The following is a 24,082-nucleotide window of genomic DNA, read 5'->3' on the forward strand; positions in this document are numbered from 1 at the left end:
AAGCACCCTAGGGATCCCCATGGCACCCCATGGATCCTAATGGGTCTCCCTGGCACACTATTCATCCTAATGGAACCCCATGGCATTCTATAGATCATAATGGGTCTCTAAAGCTCCCTAAAGGTCCCCATGGCACCCTATGAATCCTAATGGTTCCCTCAGGCACCCTAGGAGTCTTCATGGCACCCTAAGGATCCTAATGGCTCCCTAAGGCACCCTATGGGTCCTCCTGGCACCCAATGGATCCTAATGGTTCCCCCTGGCACCCTACAAATCCTAATGAGTCCCTAAGGCACACTGTGGGTCCCCGTGGCACCCTATATATCCTCATGGGTTCCTAAGGCACCCTATGGATTCTAATGGATCCCCATAGCTCCCTTTGGATCCTAATGGCTCCCTAAGGCACCCTACCGGTCCCCATGTCACCCTGCGGATCCCAGTGGTCTCTAATGCCGAGCAGAGGGGGACGCTTACCTCCCTGCCCCATTTCCAACGCAGGCACCCAGCTCTCTCACCTGGCTGGGTCTGTAAAGCACAGCATCATAGAACGGTTTGGGTTGGAGGGGACCCCCGAGATCATCCAGTTCCATTCCCGCAGAGGGGGCTCTCTGCTTTCCACGCTGGAGCAGCAGCCCGTTGTGCTGAGCTTTCTGAAGCCCCTTCCAGTCTCAGCAGGGAATAAAGCAGCCCGGACGGAATGGATGCACTGGGGCTCTCTGAGGACACGAGGAGACTCGGGAGCACGGCAGATGGGTCAGATACGACGCCATCCTCAAGGCAGCAGCTGGCTTCCAGCAGGAACACACACAGCATCCGTGCCACCAGGTTCCTTTGGGAGTTTAACGGAGAAGAAGGCGTCCGGAACAACGCAGCAAGTCCTCGGCCAGAACTGAATACGAAAGGAAGCCTTGCAAACCTTCACCGCCCTCCTGAGTTCTGCACGCCATACCTGGTGCTGGCAGCCATCGTCCCAAGGATCCCCTCTCAGAATTCCCACTCGGCTCCCACTTCCAGCCATCGATCAAACCCCAGAAGGCCACAAAAGGAGAAAGCAGCTGGCAGAAGGCACGGCCTGCGAGGACAGAAGGAACTGAGCTGCTCACCGCTTCCCTTCAGCGCTGAAACTTGGGCCCCCCGGATTGCTGCCTGAGGCCACAAGAGAAGGATTCCGCACAGACAGCCTGGCACCGATGCACACACACAGCTGAAAGGAAACCACCCAACATCACAGGACTGTTGCTCTGCATCCACAGCCTCTCTGGGCAGCTGTTCCAGTCCCTCTCCATCTCTCGGTGCAGAACTTCCCCCTGACGTCCAACCTCCATCTCCCCTCCCTCCACTCCAAACCGTTTCCCCTCGTCCTGCTGCCATCTCCCCTTCCCCAGACTTCCCTCCCCTCCTGTCTGCAGGCTCCCTTGAGCTGCTGCAGGCGGCAGGGAGCTCACCCCGCAGCCTTCTTTCCTCCAGGCTGAACAAGCCCAGCTCCCTCAGCCTGCCTTTGCAGCCCCCCGACCAGCTGCAAAGCCCCGCACCGCTCACCTGCTTCCAACCCCCTGCTGCGTGCAGGTCGCCAACCAGCAGCCCAGGCTGCCCAGAGCCACATCCAGCCTGGCCTCCACCGCCTGCAGGGCTGCGGCACCCACAGCCTCCTTGGGCAGCCTGTGCCAGTGCCTCACCGCCCTCGGGGGGAAAAACTTCCTCCTCCCTCCCATCTGACCTCAACCTCCCCTGGCTCAGTTTAAGCCGTTCCCCTTGTCCTGTCACCACCAGCCCTCCCTTCTCCCCTCCCTCCCCCCACCTCTCTGCACCCCTTCCCTCCCTCCCTCCCCGCCCCTCCCCCACCTTCCCCTCGCCGCATCTCCCTGCGGATCTCCCCCCCGCAGCCCCACTCCCGGCCGCCATCCCCGGAGCTCCGCCCTGCCCCGCTCGCTCCCGCGCCTCCGCACCCCATCCCTGACGGCTCTCCGTTCGCCCCCGGGGGCTTCGTGCGGCCGCGTTGCCGTGGCGACGGCGAGCCTCCCTCGTTGCTGCGCGGGAAGCCGCCCCCGCGGCGACGGCGCTTGCGCGGCGGCGTCTCCATAGCGACGGCGCCGTCCCCGCCGAGTGACGTCATCGCGTCGCGACGCCAGGAGGCGGTGGCGCGGGAGCAGAGCGGGGCCCTGTGGCGCGGCCCCGGGACTCGGAGCGGGTTGACTTGGCGTTCGTGCGAGGAGCGAAGCGTCGCGAAGGACGGCGAACCTGCAGCACTGAGCCGGTGAGGAGCCGGGGGAGAAAGAGAGCAGCGTCGGCAAGAGGGGAAAACAGGGAGCGCGGTTCTCTCTGCGCTCTGCTGCTTGCAGGGTCCCCACAGGGGCACACAGACACGCCACAGGCACCTCATAGAGACACACACAGGCACATAGGAACCCCATAGGGACACGCACTGACCCCATAGGGACCCCACAGGGACCAAGAGGGACACATAGGGACCCGATAGGGACACAGAGGGACACAGAGAGACCCCACAGAGACCCAAAAGGGACACAGAGAGACTCCATAGGGACCCATAGGGACACAAAGGGGCACATAGGGACCCCACTGGGACTCAGAGAGACCCATTGGAGACTCCATAGAGGCCCCATAGGGACACGCAGGGACCCCATAGAGACCCATTAGGGACCCCAGAGGGACACGTATGGACACACAGAGGCCACATAGAGACAGAGGGAGACCCCATAGGGACCCCATGGGGACAGAAAGAGACCCCGCAAGACCCCATAGGGACACGTAGGGACCTCATAGGGACCACAGGGACACAGAGAAACCCATTGGAGACGCCATGGAGGCCCCATAGGAACACAGACGGCAGAGAGACCCCATAGGGACCCCACATGGACACATAGGGACACCATTGTTGTCAGCAACTGTGAGACTGCGAGACCCCCCCCGCGGGGTGTGACGCGTTAGGCCCTCTCCCTGCTCTATGATAGATGGGTGGTTCGTGCCCTTAGGGGCGTAAACGAAGCACTTAGGCTATATAAGCTAGTGTATACGTGTAATAAACGCCATTTGCTGCTCATCACATTGGTGTCACCTCAGTAGTTGGCCCAGCTACGGTCTCCCAGGGAAGCGGAACGGGCGTTTACTGCAACAAGTGTTGACCCCGACCGCCGTGATACCTGGGGGTGAGTCAGCTGTTCTGTAGGATCCCACTGCAGAGCCGTAAATTCAAATCCGCGGAGTGGTGGAAGCCCAGGGACGGGGAGGAGTGCGCATTACTCCTTGTCAGGCAGGAGGCTCGGGAAAAGGAGCCAGGATCCCTCTGGCACTAGGGGAAACGGCAGGAGAAGGCCAGACATACGTTCGGCCAGAGGCGTTATGGAAGCCGTCATAAAGGTGATTCTTCATGCATGCAAAATTTATTGCGGGAAAAATGTTCCTTCTAAGAAGGAGGTTTCAGCGACACTCTCGTTGCTGGAGAAGGAGGGGCTATTATCATCCCCTTCTGACTTATATGATCCTGATAATTGGGATTCATTTACTGCTGTGCTCTCACAGAGGGCAATGTCCACTCAAAAAGTTGCGGAGTTTAAAGTGTGGGGATTAATTTTGACAGCTCTTAGGAAAGCGAAAGAGGAGAAGATTGCAGGTGACCGTGCTAGGGATCTGCTGGGGTTAGGGCCGGGGGGGGTCTTGTCTCCCCTACAGGTTCGCTGGAGGGCAAGATGGCGCTGACTCCTTCGGCCCCACCAGAAACAACGACCCTGGGGATAAAGAAGAACGAAGCGGAGCAGGAACAATCACACCATAAAGAGGAGGACCCACCTCCTTACCCGGCTTGCAGCTTATATCCTTCACTTAAGCCCTTCAAAGATAAAGGGGGAGGGGGGCCTGCGGAGGAATGCGGTATAACTTCTGGCACAGCTGATAAGAGGGTCCTTGGAGAGGGAGAGATGTCTGGAGGAGTTGTGGTGCGACCTGTGGAATGCGGCAGCGGGGGCGGGACTCACCTACTGCCCGATTCCGCTTGCTACGGCGGCCACCCCCCGAGGGGCGTGGATTGTCCCGCGCCGCTTTGCTGTGGGGGGGGCGTTCCGACGGGGATGGCCCCGGGGTCCGCTCAGGAGGGGCGTGGTCCCATATCGACAGCTCCATGGGGCCCGCCTACCCTCACTGATTGGGCTCGTGTGAGAGAAGACATACGGGCTGCAGATCCGGCAGGTACCGCGCTTACTCTCCCGGTGGTGGTAAAACCAGAGGGTGCAGCTTGGACTCCTTTGGATTCCAAAGCGATTACTCGCCTCTCGGATTTAGTTAAAAGCAAAGGTCTGCATTCCCCTGTTACCATGGCAGCGGTGGAAGCTCTCATGGCTTCTAGTCTCTTGCCACACGATGTGGTGAACCTTATGCATGTTATTCTTGAGCCTGTACAATACACCCTGTGGTATGATGAATGGAATAGACTACTTCAAGCTGTGGTGGCTGCTGCCACCCGTGACCCCCACCATCCAGCCAACGGCCAGCGCAGAGGCGATAGAACTAATCTTGCACGTCTTCAGGGCCTGGCAGATGGAATGGTGGGATCCCCGGAGGGCAAAGCAACATTGCTTAGAGCAGGAGAGCTGGCAGCCGTTACAACTGCGGCCCTTCAAGCCCTGCGAGAATTGGCTAAGGTTGCGGAACCTGTGCTTCCGTGGGCAGACATCAAGCAGGGCCCCTCTGAGTCATTTTCTGACTTTGCGAATCCGTGCAGTGGAGGGATCTGATCTCCCACGGGAGGTCCAATCCCCAGTCATAATGGATTGTCTTAAGCAGAAATCGTTGCCAGACATCCAGCAAATCATCAGAGCAGCGCCGGGAACTCTAACTACCCCAGGGGAGCTTATTAAGTATGTGTTAGATCATCAGAGGGCCACACCATTAACTTATGAGGGACTAGCAGCCGCCATGCAGGGAATGGCCGCTTCGGTTAGTTCTGCGGTTAAGACCACGGTGATGTCAGCTACTCGGGTCGGGGAAGAAAGGGATAAAGGCCCGTGCTTTAAGTGTAGGCATTAGAATGGGTTCCCTTCATGGACAGGTGGCCAGATTGAGGCCTGGAGAACAAGCAATTCCATACAGCGGGTTTGTGAGAGCAATGCTCTCAAGGCTTGAGACATCTGCCTTGATATTGAACAGACGTTTGTTATTTTTGAAGTACGTTCCAACAGGTACCTGAGACAATGTTGGTATATATTGGGCATAGGTAGTGCCACTAGAGCTATCAGCAATCACTCTAATCAGTAATCTCTAATCTCTTTGTCTATAACTTCACCAGTATCGTAGGCTTTAATTGTTAAGTGTCGGTAACATCACATCAGTTCTTGCAGGCTACCTACACGGTGATTCAAGACCTATCACCTACTCCAAGTGGAATGAATTTCGCTTTGGTAAGGAAGCTTCTGCAACATGAGGGTTTGTACCAACTGCTAAAACGCGTCAGAGATAATGGACAGAAAACCTTGATCACTGTTCACCACGACACAAGAGAGAGACATCACATCTGAGAGCAAAGAAGGACGGAGAACACCACTGACGGGAAGTGCTTCTGAGATCGTCCATCAAAGCGACGGGAATGTTTAACTCTGCTTAACTATTCTATATTCGGTTATAGTTGCACTAAGTCTAATATTAACACGCTTCATACTTATGGGTATATTACATATATAAGTATGGTTGAAGACATTAGGATAATTAAGTTAGGAGGTTGTCATTAGGTTAATAGGTTATAGAGTTATTAGGGTAGGATTATTTTGCGAATCGGGATGTAACGGGGCAAAGCTTAACCGAGAGGACAATGGCATGTATAGGCGCAGTGCGGGGATTTTGGGGTGTACGGGTTAGGGTCCTCTTGAGTTGTAGTAGACTTTCTTGAGCATGGAGAGGGGGGAGATGTTGTCAGCAACTGCGAGGCTGCGAGACCCCCCCGCGGGGTGTGACGCGTTAGGCCCTCTCCCTGCTCTATGATAGATGGGTGGTTCGTGCCCTTAGGGGCATAAACGAAGCACTTAGGCTATATAAGCTAGTGAATACGTGTAATAAACGCCATTTGCTGCTCATCACAGTGGTGTCACCTCAGTAACTGGCCAAGCTGCAGTCTCCCCGGGGAGCAGAACGGGCGCATACTGCAACACATGGGGACCCGTAGGGGGCGTTCGCAACCCATTAGGATACATAGGGTGCCATGGGGACCCATAGGGTGCCTTAAGGAGCCACTAGCATACCATAGGTTGCCATGGAGACCCATTAGGATCCATAGGGTGCCACGGGGACTCTAGGGTGCCTTAGGTACCCAATAGTATCCATTGGATGCCTTAGGGACCCACTATGATCCACAGGGTGCCATAAGGTCCCATAAGGATCCTCAGGGTGCCTTAGGAGCATTAGGACCCATCAGGCGCCTTAGGACCTCTAGGGTGCCTTAGGGAATTGTTTGGATTTATAGGGTGCCACAGGGAAATGTAGGGTGCCTTAGGGAACCACTAGGATCCATAGGGTGTAATGGGGACCCTTAGGGTGCTTTAGGGTCCCATTAGGATCCATAGGGTGCCATGGGGACCTGTAGGGTGCCTTAGGGAGCCATTAGGATCCATGGGGTGCCAAGGGAACCTATTAGGATCCTTAGGGTGCATAGGAACCCATAGAATGCCTTGGGGACCTATTAGCATCCGTAGGATGCCATGGGGACCCGTAGGGGCGTTCGCAACCCATTAGGATCCATAGGATGCCATGGGGACACATAGGATGCCTTAGGCAGCCACTAGCATACCATAGGGTGCCATGGAGGCCCATTAGGATCCATAGGGTGCCTTAGGGATCCGTAGGATGCCTTAGGGACCCATTAGGATCCATAGGGTGCCACGGGGACTCGTAGGGTGCCTCAGGGACCCCTTAGGATTCATAGGGTGCCATAGGAACACATAGGGTGCTTTAGGGACCCATTAGGTTCCATAGGGTGCCATGGGGACCCTTTAGGATCCCTAGGGTGCCTTATGGACCCACTGGGACCCACAGGGTGCCCTAGGGACCATTAGGATCCCTAGGGTGCTTCAGCACCCCTAGGGTGCTTTAGGGACCTGTTAGCATTTATAGGGTGCAACAGAGACCCACAGAGTGCCTTAGGGACCCATTAGGATGCATAGGGTGTCATGGGGACCCTTAGGGTGCTTTAGGGACCCATTAAGATCCATAGGGTGCCATGGGGACCCATAGGGATCCATAGGGTGCCATGGGGACCCATTCAGTGCCTTAGGGACCTATTGCGATTCATAGGGTACCTTAGGGACACATTAGGATCCATAGGGTGCCTTAGGGACACATTAGGATCCTCAGGGTGCCTCATGAACCATTAGGATCCGTAGGGTGCTATGGGGAACTTAGGGTGCCTTAGGGACCCATTAGGACCCATAGGGTGTCTTAGAAACCCATTAGGATCCATAGGGTGCTATGGGGACAGTAGTGTGCCTCAGGGACCCATTAGGACCCATAGGGTGCCTTAGGGACCCATTAGGATTCATAGGGTAATATGGTGAACCATTAGGATTCATACGGTTCCAGGGGAACCGGTTAGGATCAATATGGTGCCATGGTGACCCATAGGGTGTCTTAGGGACCCACTAGGATTCATAGGGTGCCATGGGGACCCATTAGAATCCATGGGGTGCCATGGGGACTTCTAGGGTGCCTTAGGGAACTATTATGATCCATAGGGTGCCATAGGGACCCATTCGGATCTATAGGGTGCCATGGGGTCTCACTAGGATCCATGGGGTGCCATAGGGTCCCATTAGGATCCTCAGGGTTCCTTATGGACCATTAGAATCCGTAGGGTGCTATGGGGACCGTAGGGTGACTTAGAGACCTATTAGGACCCTTAGGGTGCCATGGGGACCCATAGGGATCCATAGGGTGTCTTAGGGACCCGTTAGCATCCATAGGGTGCCAGGGGAACCTGTTAGGACCCATAGGGTGCCACGGGGACCCACTGGGTGTTTTAGAGAACCATTAGGATCCATAGGGTGCCAGGGAAACCCATAGGGTGCTTTAGAGACCCTTTGGGATCCTCAGGGTGACATGGTGACCTGTAGGGTGCTTTAGGGACCCATTAGGATCCTTAGGGTACCAGGGGGACCCATTAGGATCCATAGAGTGCTATGGGGACCTGTAGGGTGCCTTAGGGATGCATTAGGATTTATAGGGTGCCATGCGGACCTACGAGGCTCCCTAGTCCACCCTTGCTTGGGTGCCATAAGTATCCATAGGGTGCCATGGGGACCCGTAGAGGCCGCACCTTGAACGCTGTGTTCAGTTTTGGGCCCCTGACTGCAGGACAGATGTTGAGGCCCCAGTGTGCAGAGAAGGGCAACGAAAGTGGTGAGGGGTCTGGAGCACAGGGCTGCTGAGGATGCCGATGGCATGGCGAGCAGAGGAACGAAGGGAGAGCAGGCAGAGGGGGGCCGGCACTCCCAGCCGGGCCGGGCAGCAGCTGCCGCCGCCAGCATCACAATGGGCAGCGGCCAGCACCGGCCGCGCCGTCATGGCGTCGCCGCGACGACGTTTGTGACACGGGCGCCCAGGGGGGTATAAAGGCGGAGCGCGGCGGCGGGTCCCGCATCCTGGAGGAGCATCTGTCCGAGAGCAGACGCGTCTGCAGGAGGAGCTCCAGCATGGCTGGCGCGAACGAGGAGAGAGCCGCCGGCACGAGGCGGAACAGGAGGAGCGAGGCCGGCCCCGCAGCGGGGCGCGCCTCCAGACCCATGGACACGAACAGCAAAGGTGTGCAGGGCTGCGGCCAGCTTGGAGCGGGGCTGCGGCCGCCCTTGGTGCAGAGACGGCGCATCGCTCTGCCGCCCCGCTCCCGCCTGGCAGCCGGAGGGGCGCCGGGCAGCGGCGGATCGGAGCGTGACCTGCTTTTCCTCTGTCCTGCAGTGCGAGTCGCCGTCTGGGACGCGGTGGCCGCCTACGTCCGGGAGCAGCTCGTGGCACACAAGGTGCGTTGGCCGGCGGTTCCTCCTCTCCCCGTCCGGCCTGGGCTTCCTCTGAGGCTTCCCCTGCATACGCAGCGGGAGACTCCCCCCGCACTTCTCTCCTGGGCGTCCCACGGGCTCCCTGCAGACGCACGATCCCTCGTGCCGGGCGCTGTCGGATCTCGGGGCCGATGCCACTCTCTGGAAGCCTCTGGATCCCGCGAGGCCGCTTCCACCCCGCCTGCTGTGCCGCATCTGGGAGGGCGAGGGGCAGGAGAGCGCCGTGCGGCCCTTCCCAAAGCCGTTCCCACGCCCCGGCTCGTGCCTCTGAGCGGCGGCAGAGGCTCCTGAGCTCTGTCCCTGCGTCGGAGCCCTGCGCCTCTTCCCCCTGGCCGGCCCGTAACCCTTCTGCCCTGCTTTTCTCTTCCGCCCACAGGGGGTCTGGATTCCCACCTTCGGCTCCTTTGACACCGTCTCCAAAGACGTCTGGACCGAGGACGGGACCGTGACTCTGCGGTGGCCCGTGTTCCACCTGGCCGCCAACCTCATGGCCACGCACCACCTCAAGGCCCGCAGGGAGCCCCTGCCAGGTAGGAGGGGGGATTCCGCTGCTTCCGGCTGCGTGGACGGGGCCGACGGCCACCACCTCTGTGCCCACCAGCAAAGCTCCCCCTCTGAGGAGCCTGTCCAAACGCGGGGCCGTTCCGGCTGAGGTCCACCAGCAGCTCTTCTAGGGAAGCGCCTGTGGGAAACCAACCCTGCCGTCAATTCTGTCCCTCACATCTTTCAGTGCACAGGAAGTTGGAGCCGCTGAGATACAGCAGAGTGGCCGCAGGCGCCGCCGTGAGCTGGGAGAGCGTGAAGACCGGCATCCAGAGCACCGTGTCCATGCTCTCCGGCTGCCTGCGGGACGGGCAGAACGTGGCCGTCGTGCTGAAGGACATCGGCGTGCTGCTCATAGACGGGCTGACGTTCCACATGAGATTCTACTACAGCTTCCTGGAGCAGCTGTCTGGGAAAGAGGAGCTCAGCAGAGCTGCTCTCAAGGTGAGCCGCCGTTTCTGCGCGGCCCAGGCGGAGCCGCGACCTCGCGGTGCCCGCATGCGGCCCACCAGGAGCTGCCGGCCGCTCGGGCCGTGCGAGTGCCGAGCTGCTGCCGGCTCTCCCTGCCTCGGGCTCCCCGCGTCCCCGGCGCCTCAGCCGTGACCAGGACGTCCCACCTCCTCCCTGTTTCTCCCCCACAGGCCCCCTGGCTGCTGAACGCGGTGGTGTCCCCGGCGGCACCGGTGGCCTCCCTGGCGCTCTCCGGCTGCCTCATCGTCTTTCCCATGTGAGTGCGTTGGTGGCGGTGGCTGCTGCCTGGTGCGGCCGCTCGGCTCTCGTTGCGCAGCACTTGTTCCTCGTGTCCGTGCCCGTCCTGCCCGTGAGCGTGTGTCGTGGGATCGCAGACTGAGCTGGGCTGGACGGAACCCCAAAAGGCACTTTGCCCACCCCCCTGTGGGGAACAGGGACCCCAGAGGAGGTTGCTCTGAGCCTGGTCCAGCAGGCCTCGACTGCCCGTCTGGGCGTCCACCAGCTCTCTGGGCAAGATGCTGCGGTGCCTCGCCGCCCTTCTGTCCAGCGCTCCTTCCTTACGTCCGACCCAAACCTTCCCTCCTGCCCTTGGAAGCTATTTCCCCTGCCCCCGTCCCGACGGACCCTGCTCGTGGCTTTAGAAAGCAGCGTGCTGCACGCAGCGTGACAACATGCCTGGGAGCAGACGGCCAGAGAGCAGCAAGGAGCGCTGGAGCGCTGCGTCACACCGCTCCGTCTTCTCCTCTCGCGCAGGTGTCACATGGAGTTGGTGCCCAAAGCACCGCCCACAACGCGCCGCAAGGCCTCAGCGAGCCTCTCTGGTCGGGAGAAAACAAAGCAAGACGACGCTTTGCCACCTCTCCCACCTCGCGACCAGGGCAAGACAGGTAAAGCAGCCACCGGCTCCTTCCCGCGGCACGGGCAGCCAAGCGGAGCTGGGAAACGCCCCGCTGACCATCAGCCCAGGGCTCTGATGGCGGCACAGCTTCCCGCCAGCTCAGCACGGCCCCGAAGCCATCGGCCCCCGGCCCCTTCCCATCAGTGACTGCCGGCCTCTCCCAAACGAAGGCGCTGGCTGTGCCGTGCCCCCTGCCCCGGCTTGGCCCGGGCGGATCTCAGGCCCTGCCCTCCCCCGACGGAAGGATCCGGCCCCCAAAAGTCACCCCGCCACCTCGTCGTCGCCCCCCGGCTCCTCTTTCCCAAAGCCGACGCCTCCCCTTCCCCATTGCAGTGAGATTTGCTGCCCGGCCGACCTTCATCAAGCGGCTGAGCTCGGACAGCATGGATGGAGAACGGCTCCAGCGGATCAGGAGCTTGCTGCTGAAGAAGAGCTCCAGGGCCAGGTGAGGCTGGAGGCTCCGGGCTGCCGTGCGCACAGGGGCGACCCGACGAGAGCCCATTCCCCAGCCCCAAAGGGTCCCTGTTGGTGGGGATGAGGACCGGGACCCCCCGGCTCACAGGGCCGCCCCTCTGCGCGTCTCGGGAGCCACAGGGCAGCCGGCGAGCAGCCTGTGGGCAGGGCTATGTTGCGGCCCAGGCTCCCGGCTCAGGCTGGCGGCGTGCGGCCCAAAGCCATCGACCACTCACGCGGCCCCCTCCCGCTCTGTCCTTCCAGTCTGCTGCCACCGATCCGGCCGCTGCCCGAAGCCCAGGAGCAGCCGGTGAGCTGCCAGCCGCAGGGGGAGGCAGAAACGTGGAGCCAGGAAGAGCTGCGCCGAGCACCGGGAGGCAAACACGTGAGATTCCCCGAGGAACTGGAAGCAGGAAAAGCCCATCGTGCGGGTGCGGCGCGAATCCTGCCGGTGGCCAAGCACTCGCCCTCTCAGATCACCTTGAGGACAGCAGCGTTCCAAGGAGGTTCCCGAAGATCTGCCTCCAGGGCTGCGTTCACAGAGCCGCACGGCAGAGCATCCAGGCTCCCGCTGACGTGTGACTCGGTGTGGCTCCTCAGGCAGAGGGTGATGAAGAAGAGGGCGGCGCAGGAAGCGCTGGAGCGGGCGGCAGCATCAGCGCCTCGTGCGGAGCCCAGGCTGCCCGAGGAGCCTCCCGTCCGCCGCTCTGGATCGCTGCCGCCCATACGGGAAGAAACGGAGGCTCCCGAGAGTCAGGCTGCGCAGAGCGAGGCCCCCCCCCACAGGAGGTGCCCCACGCTGGCCATGCTGATGCAGGCATGGTGCGCCCAGTGCAGAGGCCGCAGAACAGAGGCGTGAATCCCAGCCGCAGCGCATCTCCGACGCAAGCGGGCTGCCCAGGGCTCCGTCCGACCCGGCCTCCAGGGACGGGGCACCCGCAGCCTCTCTGGGCGTTCGGTTCCCGCAGCGCTGCGCACAGCGATCCGACCCGACATCCCATCTTCCACTCGGCACCACTTCCCTTGGCTGACCATCAGCCACGCCATCAGAGCCGACTCCCCTCCCGTCCGCAGGCTCCCTTTCGGGATGGAAGGCTGCGACGCCGTCACCCCCGCAGCCTTCCCTTCTGCAGACCAACCGAGGAGACCTGGAGCGAAATGTCGAGGGGCAGAACCATCAATAAACATCCTTTCAACATCCCCACACTGCCTGCGATGGCGTCACTGCGTCTGTTTGCGCCGGTGGAGGGAGAAAGCATTGCGGGAGGGCATCAGAGCGTCCATCAGAGCCTGTGGGCAGACATGGGACCCCACAGAGACCCCCTAGGGACAAAGAGGGAGACATAGAGACCCAACAGGGACACAGAGAGACCCCACAGGGACAGCATAGGGACAGACAGGGACCCCATAGGGACCCCATAGGGATACATAGAGACATCAAAGGGACACATAGGGACCCAGTAGGGACACAGAGAAAGCATATGGAGACCCCACAGGGACACACAGGGACACAGAGAGCCCCCATAGGGAAAGACACCCATAGAGACCCCATAGGCAGACAACCAGGCTGCCGCTTCGGGCACGGCAGCCAGGCGGGATCTGCTCCGGCAGGGCGGCCTGGGCCTCGCACTGCCTTCCTGAGCGGGCAGCCGGCTCCTAGCCTGGCCGGGTGGCTGCTGGCCTGTCCGGGCTACCCAGGCCAGCCGGCTCTTGCCTGCCACGGTCCCCCGGCCGGCCCGGAGGGCTCCAGAAGAGCAGAGCTACACGGGCCGGCTGGCCACCGCCTTTCGCCTGGCTGCGCTGCCCTGAGTGGCCCGCCGGCTTCCGGCCTGGCCCAGCTGGCTGCCAGGAGGCTTCGGGCCTCCTAAGGGTTCCCCAGGTCAGCGCTTTGAGGGCTGCTTCGGCCCGGTTCTGCGACCTGCGGGGCGGAGGGACGTCGCAGAATCCGCGCCTCCGGAAAAAGGGGACCCCAACAGAATGAAAAGCAGCGGCAACGGCCTGAGGAGAAGCCAAGGGATTGCTCAGAACGCCAGGTAACACGCCGCCATGCAGCGTCATGAGAATTGGCAGCCGCGAGTCCAATGGAACGGGAGAACGTCCGACAGGACAGGCCTCACCATGAGGCACAGCGCAGCTGAGCAGCAGGGAGACGAAGAAGAGCCGACGAAGAAGAGCGGGCGAAGAAGAGCACGGGGTGACCTGCAGGAGCTCTGCTGCCTCCGTGAGCACAGAGTGCCCTGGGAACGCAGCTCTGCTCCTGCTCTGCAGCTCTGCTTCTCCTCTGGGGTCCCGATGGGGGATCTAGGGGGTCTTTATGCGTCTCTATGGGGCTCCCTGTGTCCCTATGGGTCCCTGTGGGTCCCTATCGGATCTCTATGGGGTCCCTGTGGGTTGTCTGTTTGTCACTATGGGGTCTCTCTGTGTCCCTACAGGAACCCTATGGGGTCTCTCTGGGGTCCCTATGGGGTCTCTATGGGTTCTTTATGTGTCTCTATGGGGCTCGATGTGTCCCTATGGGGTCCCTATGGGGTCTCTCTGTGTCCCTATGGGGTCCCCATGTTTCCCTATGGGGTCCTCCTGTGGGTCCCTGTATTTTCCTATGGGGTCCCTATGCTATGGGGTCTGTCTGTGTCCCTGTGTGTCCCTTGGGGTCCCTATGGGGTCCCTATGGGGACTCTATGGGACCCCTAAGGTTTGTCCCTTTGTCCCTCTGGGATCCCTATGTGTCACTGTGTGTCCCTTTGGGTCCCTATTGGGTCTCTATGGGGCTCCATGTGTCCCTATGTGTACCTTTGGGGTCCCTATTTGTCCCTAGGTGTCCCTATGGGAACTCTATGGGGTCCCTATGGGTTGTCCGTGTGTCCCTATTGGGTCTCTCTGTGTTCCTATGGGGTCTCTCCTCCCTCACAGGCAGCCGTTCCCCCTCCTGTTTATACACTTCCTTCAAGCACTGCAAGGCCACCATGAGGTCTCCCTGGAGCCTTGTCTGCTCCAAGCTAAACAAGCCCAGCTCCCTCAGCCTTTCCTCGTAGCAGAGGTGCTCCAGCCCTCCTATCATCTTAGAGGTGATGCTGCATATCAGTGTGCATTGCACGAGGGTGTGTGCAGGGTGTTTGCACGTGAATGTCACTTTTGCACATGTGTGTGTGTGTGCACGGCTGTGTGCAGGGCTGCAGCTGCGCTCGTGTCTTCATGCGTGTTGCTGTGCAAAGGGGTGGGTTTGCACACGGGTGTGTGTGTGCGCGAACACGGGGCTGTGCATCGAGGTCTTTGCACAAGGCTGTGTGGTTTTGCACACGGTTGTGTGCACACGGATGGAGTGTGCACACAGGGCCGTGCGAGGATGTGCTTGTGCGTGTGGATGCACAGCGGTGTGTGCAGGGAAGTCCTTGCACGTGGGTGTGCGGTTCTGCACAGGGCTGTGCACACAGAGCTGCGTGCAAGGGAGCAGCGGAGGTTCCTGGGAACAGGAGATGCCTGGGAGAGGCAGAACTCACACCAGAGTGCCGGAGAGCACAGGGCCGGGAAGCACAGCTCCGCAGCACTGCGCTGTGCACAGCAGCCTGCAGGATGGCACCGACGGAACCAGGACACGGCGTCACACCAGGCGCTGCAAAGGAAAAGCTCCATCGCAGCCCACACAGGGACAGGCAGGCAGGCGCTGGGGAGGGCTGCACGACAGAGGGGCGCCTTCTGAGCGCCACGACCTGGAGCGCTGTCTGTGGGCAGAGCAGTGCCGGGATGGCAGCGTGGCGGTCCTAAGTGCAGAGATGCTGCTCTGGACCAACAGCCCAGAGGAAACGCTGTCCTTTTGGGGAACTTGGCTCATTGTACACTCAGCATAAAGCAAAAAGTACTCAGCGCTGCCCTGGGAAACTCAGCAATCTCTACGGCATCGTTCTCTGAGTTAGCATGCCATGTTTTTATTGACTACAACCAAAGTTGGAGTGCCGAGTTGGGCGGCACTCGGAGCGCTGCCCTGCAACGCCGCGCACTGCAGCGCTGCCTGCTGATGCTCCTCCTCTCAGTCGTGCAGCTGCAGCTTCTGCATCATCTCCACCAGGCTGTTCATGGCGGAGGACTGGAAAGAAACAGAGCGAGTGTAGAAACAGGACAGCGCTTCCCTTGGGAAATCTCTTCCATGTCTGACAGACGGAGGCCCTGACAACAACAAGAGCCGCGTCTGTGCTCACCGAGGACTCACCTCTGCACGTGCAGCTGCGGCTCTCAGAGAAGCCTTCTTCAGTTCTGCTCTCCTTTGTTTCTGGCGTTGTCTTCTTGCTATCAGGCAAGAAAAAAAAAAGAGGAATTTCTTTTGTCAACAGCAAAACTGCAGAAACGTGGGTACCGTAAAAGCAGACGGCAGAAAAAAGACAAAGGAAATTGGACGAGGAACCCCCCAGTGAATGACCTTTCCAGTGGGACGTGCAGAAGACCACCATGCAGTTAAAGAGACGGGGTTGCACATTCTGGCACCTGGCTGCCTTCAGACTTGGCAGCCTTCAACCCATTTCCCCTCGACACAAAAGGAAAAGGCAAAGCAGACCCTGAGCAAACTCAGCGTGCTGGCAAAGGGCAGCAGCTCAGCACAGCGGTACACAGCCCTGCTCACCTCTGCGCCCGGAGCTCCGCGCTGCGGCAGGCCCAGGCTGCGCTGCTGGAGCCGGCACGCTGCCTCCGCTCTCAGCCCTCGCTCTCTTGTGGGCAGGCAGCTGCGCTGCTGCTGGTGTCCCTTCCTCCAAGGCCTTGCGTTTGCATCCAGCCTGGGCCTTGCCGACGGAGCGGGGGCACGCGGCAGGGGAAGCTCTTCCCCCTGTGCTGGGACCTGCTCTGCCAGGAAGCCCTCCAGCCTGGAGAGGAGCTGGAGCTCTCTCAGGGAGACAAGCTCTCTCGGAACGCCCCTGCTGCACCACCTTCACGTGGAGATGGCCGTTTGGCTCAGCACCGATCTCTGTGAAAAGACAAGAAGCAACGAGATTGAACCAGGGCGCACTGCTGCTTTCAGTCTGCAGAATGGGCCGCGATGCTGGGACATCTCATCTGGAGTGTTCACAGTCACGGAGCTTGGGATCTCAGGTGAACTGTGGGCTCCCATTTCTAATCAGTGCAGGAATGCTCACTGTGCTTATGACCACAGCCAGCACACAGTGACAACAGTCCCAGGAAAGAACAGGCACAAAGCCTGATTAGAAAGGCAGTGCACCAAGCCCCGATGCCTGCTGGGTGTCTGTACCTCTCTTGGCTGCCACGTCCCATTCTGTGCTCCTGCCCTGCCTTTCCGCATGGCTGCGCTTCAGAGGGAGGCTGGCCTCAGCTTCTGACAGAAAGAAAGCAGGAAAGACATGAAGAGCAGCTCCTTGGAGGAAGACTTGGGCACAGTCAGACACAAACTGCTGCTCTTCAAGCGCAGTTTCTTCAATTTCCTTTCCACTGCTACAGCGTTGTGCCACTTGTGCAGTCAGCACAGATCTGCAGCGCCCTTTCCTCTCTCCTCCATCACACACAGCCCTGCACGCAGCCCTCCTTAGAGGCAGCACCCGCAGCACAGCTCACAGCAGCTCCTTACCTGCGGAGGCTTTCCGCTTCCCCCCGTGCCCAGCACCATCCCACGGACACGCAGGCTCCGTCCCTGCAACAACAGATCCAGTGTGACTGCACAGACACCAGGAGCAGCGCTGTCCTGTCAGCCCACACCCCCCCCAAATCCAAAAGACGCTGTTCTACAGCCAGAGCAGAAACTGATGTTCAAACTGCACTGCGCTTACACTAAGCACTACTGCTCTCCTTCCTGTCAGATGGCAGCAGAGGAACCCCGGACTGCCTGACAGCTCTGCAGAATGCAGAGCAAAGCTGCACCAGCAAACAAAACGCTACCGGCTGCAAACGTCGAGACACGGATCTCTTGTCCCTAGAGGGAATGCGCTCAGCTCTCAGCAGCACCACTTGCACACAGACTTCTGTCTCGCTGCTGCCATCGGCTGTCGCTGTCGGCCTTTCTCATGCTTCCACCGTGGTTACTGGACATCCCTACAGCACTGCACCCGCTCAGAAGTAACACTCCACATTCATCCCTCCATCCTTCACGACAGAGGACTGCAGAAACTCACTTTTGCGCGGCACTGAGGACGGCCCGTCCCCATCGCGTCCCTCTGTGCGCTGCCAGGCGCCGTGGGATCTCTGGCAGCCTGCTGGCTGCTGCTCCCCAACGCGGGGAACCGCGCCGCGCTGCTTCTGAGGAGAGAAAGAAGAAACGTTGGAGGGAACGGGCAGCCAAGGTTTGCAGACAGCTTCCAGGTCGGGCCAGAGCTGGGACGGCAGAGTGCTGACACCTTCTTCATCACTAAGGGAAAATACGGCCTGAGCCGTGCCCACGCCATCAGCAGCGCGCGCAGCATCCAACTGGTTCCTGAGGTCCCAAAGCACCTGCAGGGCTCCCCCTGCTCCAGCCGTTCCCTTCAACATGAGAAAAAGGAAGAAGAGCCAAGCCAAGGAAACCCAGCCCTACCTTTCCTCTCCCAGAGCAGGAAGCGGAACTGCGGTCGTCCCCTGCCTGAGACATGGCCGCTGTCTCTGGGGAAGCTGAAGTTCCGAGGGCTGCGCGCAGGAACTTCTCTGCTCTTGGATCGAGCTGCTTCCCTCTGTCTTTGATTGCCTCGGTCTCTCAAAATCTCCTTTTGGACAGGAACCCTGCAGAAAGGATCCACCAGTGAAACATCAGGAGGAAGAAGCATCTTCCCAGCTTTCTTCTGCGTCTCTCGAGGAGGGCAGCGTCTGGACGTCAGCTGGCTGCCAGAGCTGCCTGCCACCACGTCCAGTTTGGGTCTGACTGCCACGGCTTGTGCCAGCAAGCGCCCTTCTCCATCTCCTCAACAGCTCTGCACCCAGCCACCCGTGGGGCAGGGGGCACGAGCTGTGCTCTGAGAAGCTTGTGCTCTCCCTGCTTTTCAATGTGCAACGTGAAGGCGGGGCTCAGCCGTGAATTTCCAGGGGAGGAAGGACGTCTCATCATCCTCACTGAAACGTGGGATGGAAGCTGAACAAGAACCATTTCCCCTGCAAACAGCCGTGCTGAGGGGCACCGCCGGAGCTGGCAACTGCTCCCCAGCCCAGCTTTTCTGCTGAGACACCTCCCGGCACCCAGCCGGCACCAACCCAGCTCACCTGGTAACCCAGGCAACATATGGATCCTAATGGCTCCCTAAGGCACCCTATGGTTCCCTAAGGCACACTACAAATCCTAATGGGTCCCTAAGGCAACCTATGGGTCCCCATGGCTCCCTATGGATCCTAATGGCTCCCTAAGGCACTCTGTATTTCCCCGTGGAACCCTATGCATCCTAACAAGTCCCTAAGGCACCCTATGTGTCCCCATAGCACCCTATGGATTCTAATGGGTCCCTAAGGCACCCTATATGTTTTCATGGAACCCTATGGCTCCTAACGTGTCCCTAAGGCACCCTGTGTGTCCTCGTGGCACCCTATAGGTCCCAATGCCACCCCAAAATTCTATTGGGTCTCTCAGGCACCCTAGGGATCCCCATGGCACTCTATATATCCTAATGGGTTCCTAAGGCACCCTATGAATCCTAATGGGTCCCCATGTCACTCTATGGATCCTAACAGATCCCTAAAGCACCCTATCGTCCCCATGGCACACTATGGATCCTAATGGCTCCCTAAGGAACTTTGCGTATCCCCGTGGAAACCTATGGATCCTAACGGGTCCCTAAGGCACCCTATGGGCCCCCATAGCACCCTATGGATTCTAATGTTGCCCTAAGGCACCCTATATGTTTCCATGGCACCGTATGGCTCCTAAAGTGTCCCTAAGCCACCCTGTGCGTCCTCGTGGCACCCTATGGGTCCCAATGCCACCCTAAAATTCTAGTGGGTCCCTAAGGCACGCTGTGGGTCCCCATGGCACCCGATAGATCCTAATGAGTCCCCATGGCACACTATGAATCCTAATGGGTCCCCATGTCACTCTGCATTTCCCCGGTGAACCCTATGCATCCTAACGGGTCCCTAAAGCACCCATGGATCCTAACTGATCCCCATGGCATCCTATGGATCCTAATGGCTCCCTAAGGCACCCTGTGTGTCCCCGTGGCACCCTATGGATCCTAACGGGTCCCTAAGGCACCCTATGGGTCCCCATGGCACCCGATGGATCCTAATGGCTCCCTAAGTCACTCTGTGTGTCCCCGTGGAACCCTATGCATCCTAACCGGTTCCTAAGGCACCCTATATGTCCTCATAGCACCCTATAGATTCTAATGGGTCCCTAAGGCACCCTATATGTTTCCATGGAACGCAATGGCTCCTAACGTGTCCCTAAGGCTCCCTGTGAGTCCTCGTGGCACCCTATGGGTCCCCCTGGCACCCTATGTATCCTAATGTGTCCCTAAGGAACCCTAGGGGTCCCCCTGGCACCCTATGGATCCTAATAGCTCCCTAAGGCACCCTACAAATCCTAATGAGTCCCTAAGGCACCCTGTGGGTCCCCGTGGCACCCTATTGATCCTAATGGGTCCCTAAGGCACCCTATGGGTCTCCCTGGCACCCTACAAATCCTAATGGGTCCATAAGGCACTCTAGGGGTCCCCATGGCACCATATGGATCCCAATGGGTGCCCATAGCACCCTACAATTCCTAATGAGTCCCTAAGTCACCCTGGGTGTCCCCGTGGCACCCTATGTATCCTAATGGGTCCCTAAGGCACCCTATGGGTCCTCCTTGAACCCTATAGATCCTAATGGCTCCCTAAGGCACTCTGTGTGTCCCCGTGGAATCCTATGCATCCTAATGGGTCCCTAAGGCACCCTATGGGTCCCCATAGCACCCTATGGATTCTAATGGGTCCCTAAGGCACCATATATGTTTCCATGGCACCGTATGGCTCCTAACGTGTCCCTAAGGCACCCTATGTGTTCTCATGGCACCCTATGGATCCTAATGGCTCCCTGAGGCACCCTATGGGTCCCCCTGGCACCCTACAATTACTAATGGGTCCATAAGGCACGCTAGGGGTCCCCATGGCACCATATGGATCCTAATGGGTCCCCATGGCACCCTACGTATCCTAATGGCTCCCTGAGGCACCCTATGAATCCCCCTGGCACCCTATGGCTCCTAAAGTGTCCCTAAGGCACCCTATGGGTCCCCCTTGAACCCTATGGATCCTAACGGGTCCTTAAGGCACCCTAGGGGTCCCCATGGCACCCTATGGTTCCTAATGGCTCCCTAAGGCACTCTGTGTGTCCCCATGGAACCCTATGCATCCAAACAAGTCCCTAAGGCACCCTATGGGTCCCCATAGCACCCTATGGATTCTAATGGGTCGCTAAGGCACCCTATATGTTTACATGGCACCCTATGGCTCCTAACGTGTCCCTAAGGCACCCTGTGTGTTCTTGTGGCACGCTATGGTCCCCCTGACACCCTACACATTCTAATGGGTCCATAAGGCACCCTACGGGTCCCCATGGAACCATATGGATCCTAATTGGTCCCCATGGCACCCTATGCATCCTAATGGCTCCCTAAGGCACCCTAGGGGTCCCCATGGCACCATATGGATTCCAACGGGTCCCCATAGCACCCTACAAATCCTAATGAGTCACTAAGGCACCCTGTGTGTCCCCGTGGCACCCTATTGATCCTAACGGGTCCCTAAGGCACCCTATGGGTCCCCATGGCACCTTATGGATCCAAATGGGTCCCTAAGGCACTCTGTGTGTCCCCGTGGAATCCTATGCATCCTAACGAGTCCCTCAGGCACCCTATGGGTCCCCATAGCACCCTATGGATTCTAATGGCTCTCTAAGGCACCGTATATGTTTCCATGGCACCGTATGGCTCCTAACGTGTCCCTAAGGCACCCTGTGTGTCCTCATGGCACCCTATGGATCCTAATGGCTCCCTAAGGCACTCTGTGTGTCCCCGTGGAACCCTATGCATCCTAACAAGTCCCTAAGGCACCCTATATGTCCCCATAGCACCCTATGGATTCTAATGGGTCCCTAAGGCACCCTATATGTTTACATGGCACCCTATGGTTCCTAACGTGTCCCTAAGGCACCCTGTGTGTTCTCGTGGCAACCTATGGGACCCCCTGGCACCCTATGGATCCTAATGTGTCCGTAAGGCACCCTATGGGTCCCCCTGGCACCCTACAAATCCTAGTGGGTCCCTAAGGCACCCTACGGGTCTCCATGGCACCTTATGGATCCTAATGGGTCCCCATGGCACCCTACAAATCCTAATGAGTCCCTAAGGCACCCTGTGGGTCCCCATGGCACCCGATGGATCCTAACTGGTCCCTAAGGCACCCTATGGGTCCCCATGGCACCCGATGGATCCTAATGGCTCCCTAAGGCACTCTGTGTGTCCCCATGGAATCCTATGCATCCTAACGAGTCCCTAATACACCCTATGGGTCCCCATAGCACCCTATGGATTCTAATGGGTCCCTAAGGCACCCTATATGTTTCCATGGCATCCCATGGCTCCTAAAGTGTCCCTAAGGCACCCTATGAATCCCCAAGGCATCCTAAAATTCTAGTGGGTCCCTAAGGCACCCTAGGGGTCCCCATGGCACCATATGGATCCTAACGGGTCCCCATAGCACCCTACAAATTCTAATGAGTCACTAAGGCACCCTGTGTGTCCCCATGGCACCCTATTGATCCTAATGGGTCCCTAAGGCACCCTATGGGTCCCCATGGCACCTTATGGATCCAAATGGGTCCCTAAGGCACTCTGTGTGTCCCCGTGGAATCCTATGCATCCTAACGAGTCACTCAGGCACCCTATGGGTCCCCATAGCACCCTATGGATTCTAATGGCTCTCTAAGGCACCCTATATGTTTCCATGGCACCGTATGGCTCCTAACGTGTCCCTAAGGCACCCTGTGTGTCTTCCTGGCACCCTATAGATCCTAATGGGTCCCTAAGGCACCCTATGGGTCCCCATGGCACCCGACAATTCCTAATGGGTCCATAAGGCACCCTACGGGTCCCCATGGCACCATATGGACTCTAATGGATCCCCATGGCACCCTGTGGCTCCTAACGTGTCCCTAAGGCACCCTGTGTGTTCTTGTGGCATCCTATGGGCCCCCCTGGCACCCTACAAATCCTAATGGCTCCCTAAGGCACCCTAGGGGTCCCCATGGCACCCTATGGATCCTCATGGGTCCGTAAGGCACCCTATGGGTCCCCCTGGCACCCTACAAATCCTAGTGGGTCCATAAGGCACCCTACGGGTCTCCATGGCACCATATGGATCCTAATGGGTCCCCATGGCACCCTACGGATCCTAATGGCTCCCTAAGGCACCCTAGGGGTCCCCATGGCACCCTATGGATCCTAATGGGTCCCCATAGCACCCTACAAATCCTAATGTGTCCCTAAGGCACCCTTTGGGTCCCCATGGCACCCGATGGATCCTAATGGGTCCCTAAGGCACTCTGTGTGTCCCCATGGAATCCTATGCATCCTAACTGGTCCCTAAGGCACCCTATGGGTCCCCATAGCACCCTATGGATTCTAATGGGTCCCTAAGGCACTATATAAGTCCCCATAGCACCCTATGGCTCCTAAAGTGTCCCTAAGGCACCCTATGAATCCCTATGAATTCTTGTGGCATACTATGGGCCCCCCTGGCACCCTACAAATCCTAAAGGCTCCCTAAGGCACCCTAGGGGTCCCCATGGCACCATATGGATCCTAATGGGTCCCCATGGCACCCTACAAATCCTAATGAGTCACTAAGGCACCCTGTGGGTCCCCGTGGCACCCGATGGATCCTAATGGGTTTCTAAGGCATCCTATGGGTCCCCCATGGCACCTTATGGATCCAAACGGGTCCCTAAGGCACTCTGTGTGTCCCCGTGGAATCCTATGCATCCTAACGAGTCCCTCAGGCACCCTATGGGTCCCCATAGCACCCTATGGATTCTAATGGGTCTCTAAGGAACCCTATATGTTTCCAAGGCACCGTATGGCTCCTAATGTGTCCCTAAGGCACCCTCTGTGTCCTCATGGCACCCTATGGATCCTAATGGGTCCCTAAGGCACCCTATGGGTCCCCATGGCACCCTACAATTCCTAATGGGTCCATAAGGCACCCTAGGGGTCCCCATGGCACCCGATGGATCCTAATGGCTCCATAAGGCACCCTGTGTGTCCCCGTGGCACCCTATGGATCCGAATGAGTCCCTAAGGCACCCTATGGGTCCTCATGGCACCCGATGCATCCTAATGGCTCCCTAAGGCACTCTGTGTGTCCCCATGGAACCCTATGCATCCTAACAAGTCCCTAAGGCACCCTATATGTCCCCATAGCACCCTATGGATTCTAATGGGTCCCTAAGGCACCCTATATGTTTACATGGCACCCTATGGTTCCTAACGTGTCCCTAAGGCACCCTGTGTGTTCTCGTGGCAACCTATGCGACCCCCTGGCAGCCTATGGATCCTAATGTGTCCGTAAGGCACCCTATGGGTCCCCCTGGCACCCTACAAATCCTAGTGGGTCCCTAAGGCACCCTACGAGTCTCCATGACACCATATGGATCCTAATGGGTCCCCATGGCACCATATGGATCCTAATGGGTCCCCATGGCACCCTACAATTCCTAATGGGTCCATAAGGCACCCTAGGGGTCC

The 24,082-nt window shown here is 58.7% G+C and overlaps 3 protein-coding genes across 7 annotated transcripts in view; 1 reads left to right on the forward strand and 2 right to left on the reverse strand.

Moving 5' to 3' along the window:
* LOC125686353 (zinc finger CCCH domain-containing protein 11A-like) overlaps nt 1-1,996 on the reverse strand; it is a 42,025-nt gene extending 40,029 nt beyond the window's left edge. For 2 of the 4 annotated variants that reach the window (XM_048930255.1, XM_048930251.1), the window contains exon 1: nt 516-1,245. The gene's annotated coding sequence lies outside the window, so the exon portion shown is untranslated. Of the gene's footprint in view, nt 1-515; nt 1,246-1,946 lie in introns of those variants that run through there. The other 2 variants (XM_048930256.1, XM_048930254.1) reach the window with 2 other exon arrangements.
* The window catches only part of LOC125686352 (uncharacterized), a 194,286-nt gene that overhangs the window by 81,842 nt on the left and 88,362 nt on the right, over nt 1-24,082 (forward strand). The window lies entirely within an intron of this gene.
* LOC125686356 (zinc finger CCCH domain-containing protein 11A-like) lies at nt 15,331-18,089 on the reverse strand. Its single transcript, XM_048930258.1, has 7 exons — nt 17,915-18,089; nt 17,517-17,640; nt 16,976-17,038; nt 16,643-16,726; nt 16,022-16,360; nt 15,614-15,690; nt 15,331-15,490 (listed from the first exon to the last, which is right to left on the reverse strand). Exons 1-7 carry the CDS (start codon nt 17,966-17,968, stop codon nt 15,434-15,436), a joined length of 798 nt encoding a protein of 265 aa, XP_048786215.1. The 5' UTR covers nt 17,969-18,089; the 3' UTR covers nt 15,331-15,433.

Source organism: Lagopus muta, chromosome 36, assembly GCF_023343835.1.
Source record: "Lagopus muta isolate bLagMut1 chromosome 36, bLagMut1 primary, whole genome shotgun sequence".
NCBI lineage: Eukaryota > Metazoa > Chordata > Aves > Galliformes > Phasianidae > Lagopus > Lagopus muta.

What these genes read in the sequence shown, in the direction of transcription:
- LOC125686356 (XM_048930258.1), bottom strand. Translation starts at nt 17,968, where the DNA reads ATGTCTCAGGCAGGGGACGACCGCAGTTCCGCTTCCTGCTCTGGGAGA. An exon ending in CCTGCTCTGGGAGAGGAAAG is followed by an intron (nt 17,641 to 17,914) that starts GTAGGGCTGGGT and finishes TTCTCTCCTCAG; the next exon opens with AAGCAGCGCGGCGCGGTTCC. An exon ending in GAAGCGGAAAGCCTCCGCAG is followed by an intron (nt 16,727 to 16,975) that starts GTAAGGAGCTGC and finishes TCTTTCTGTCAG; the next exon opens with AAGCTGAGGCCAGCCTCCCT.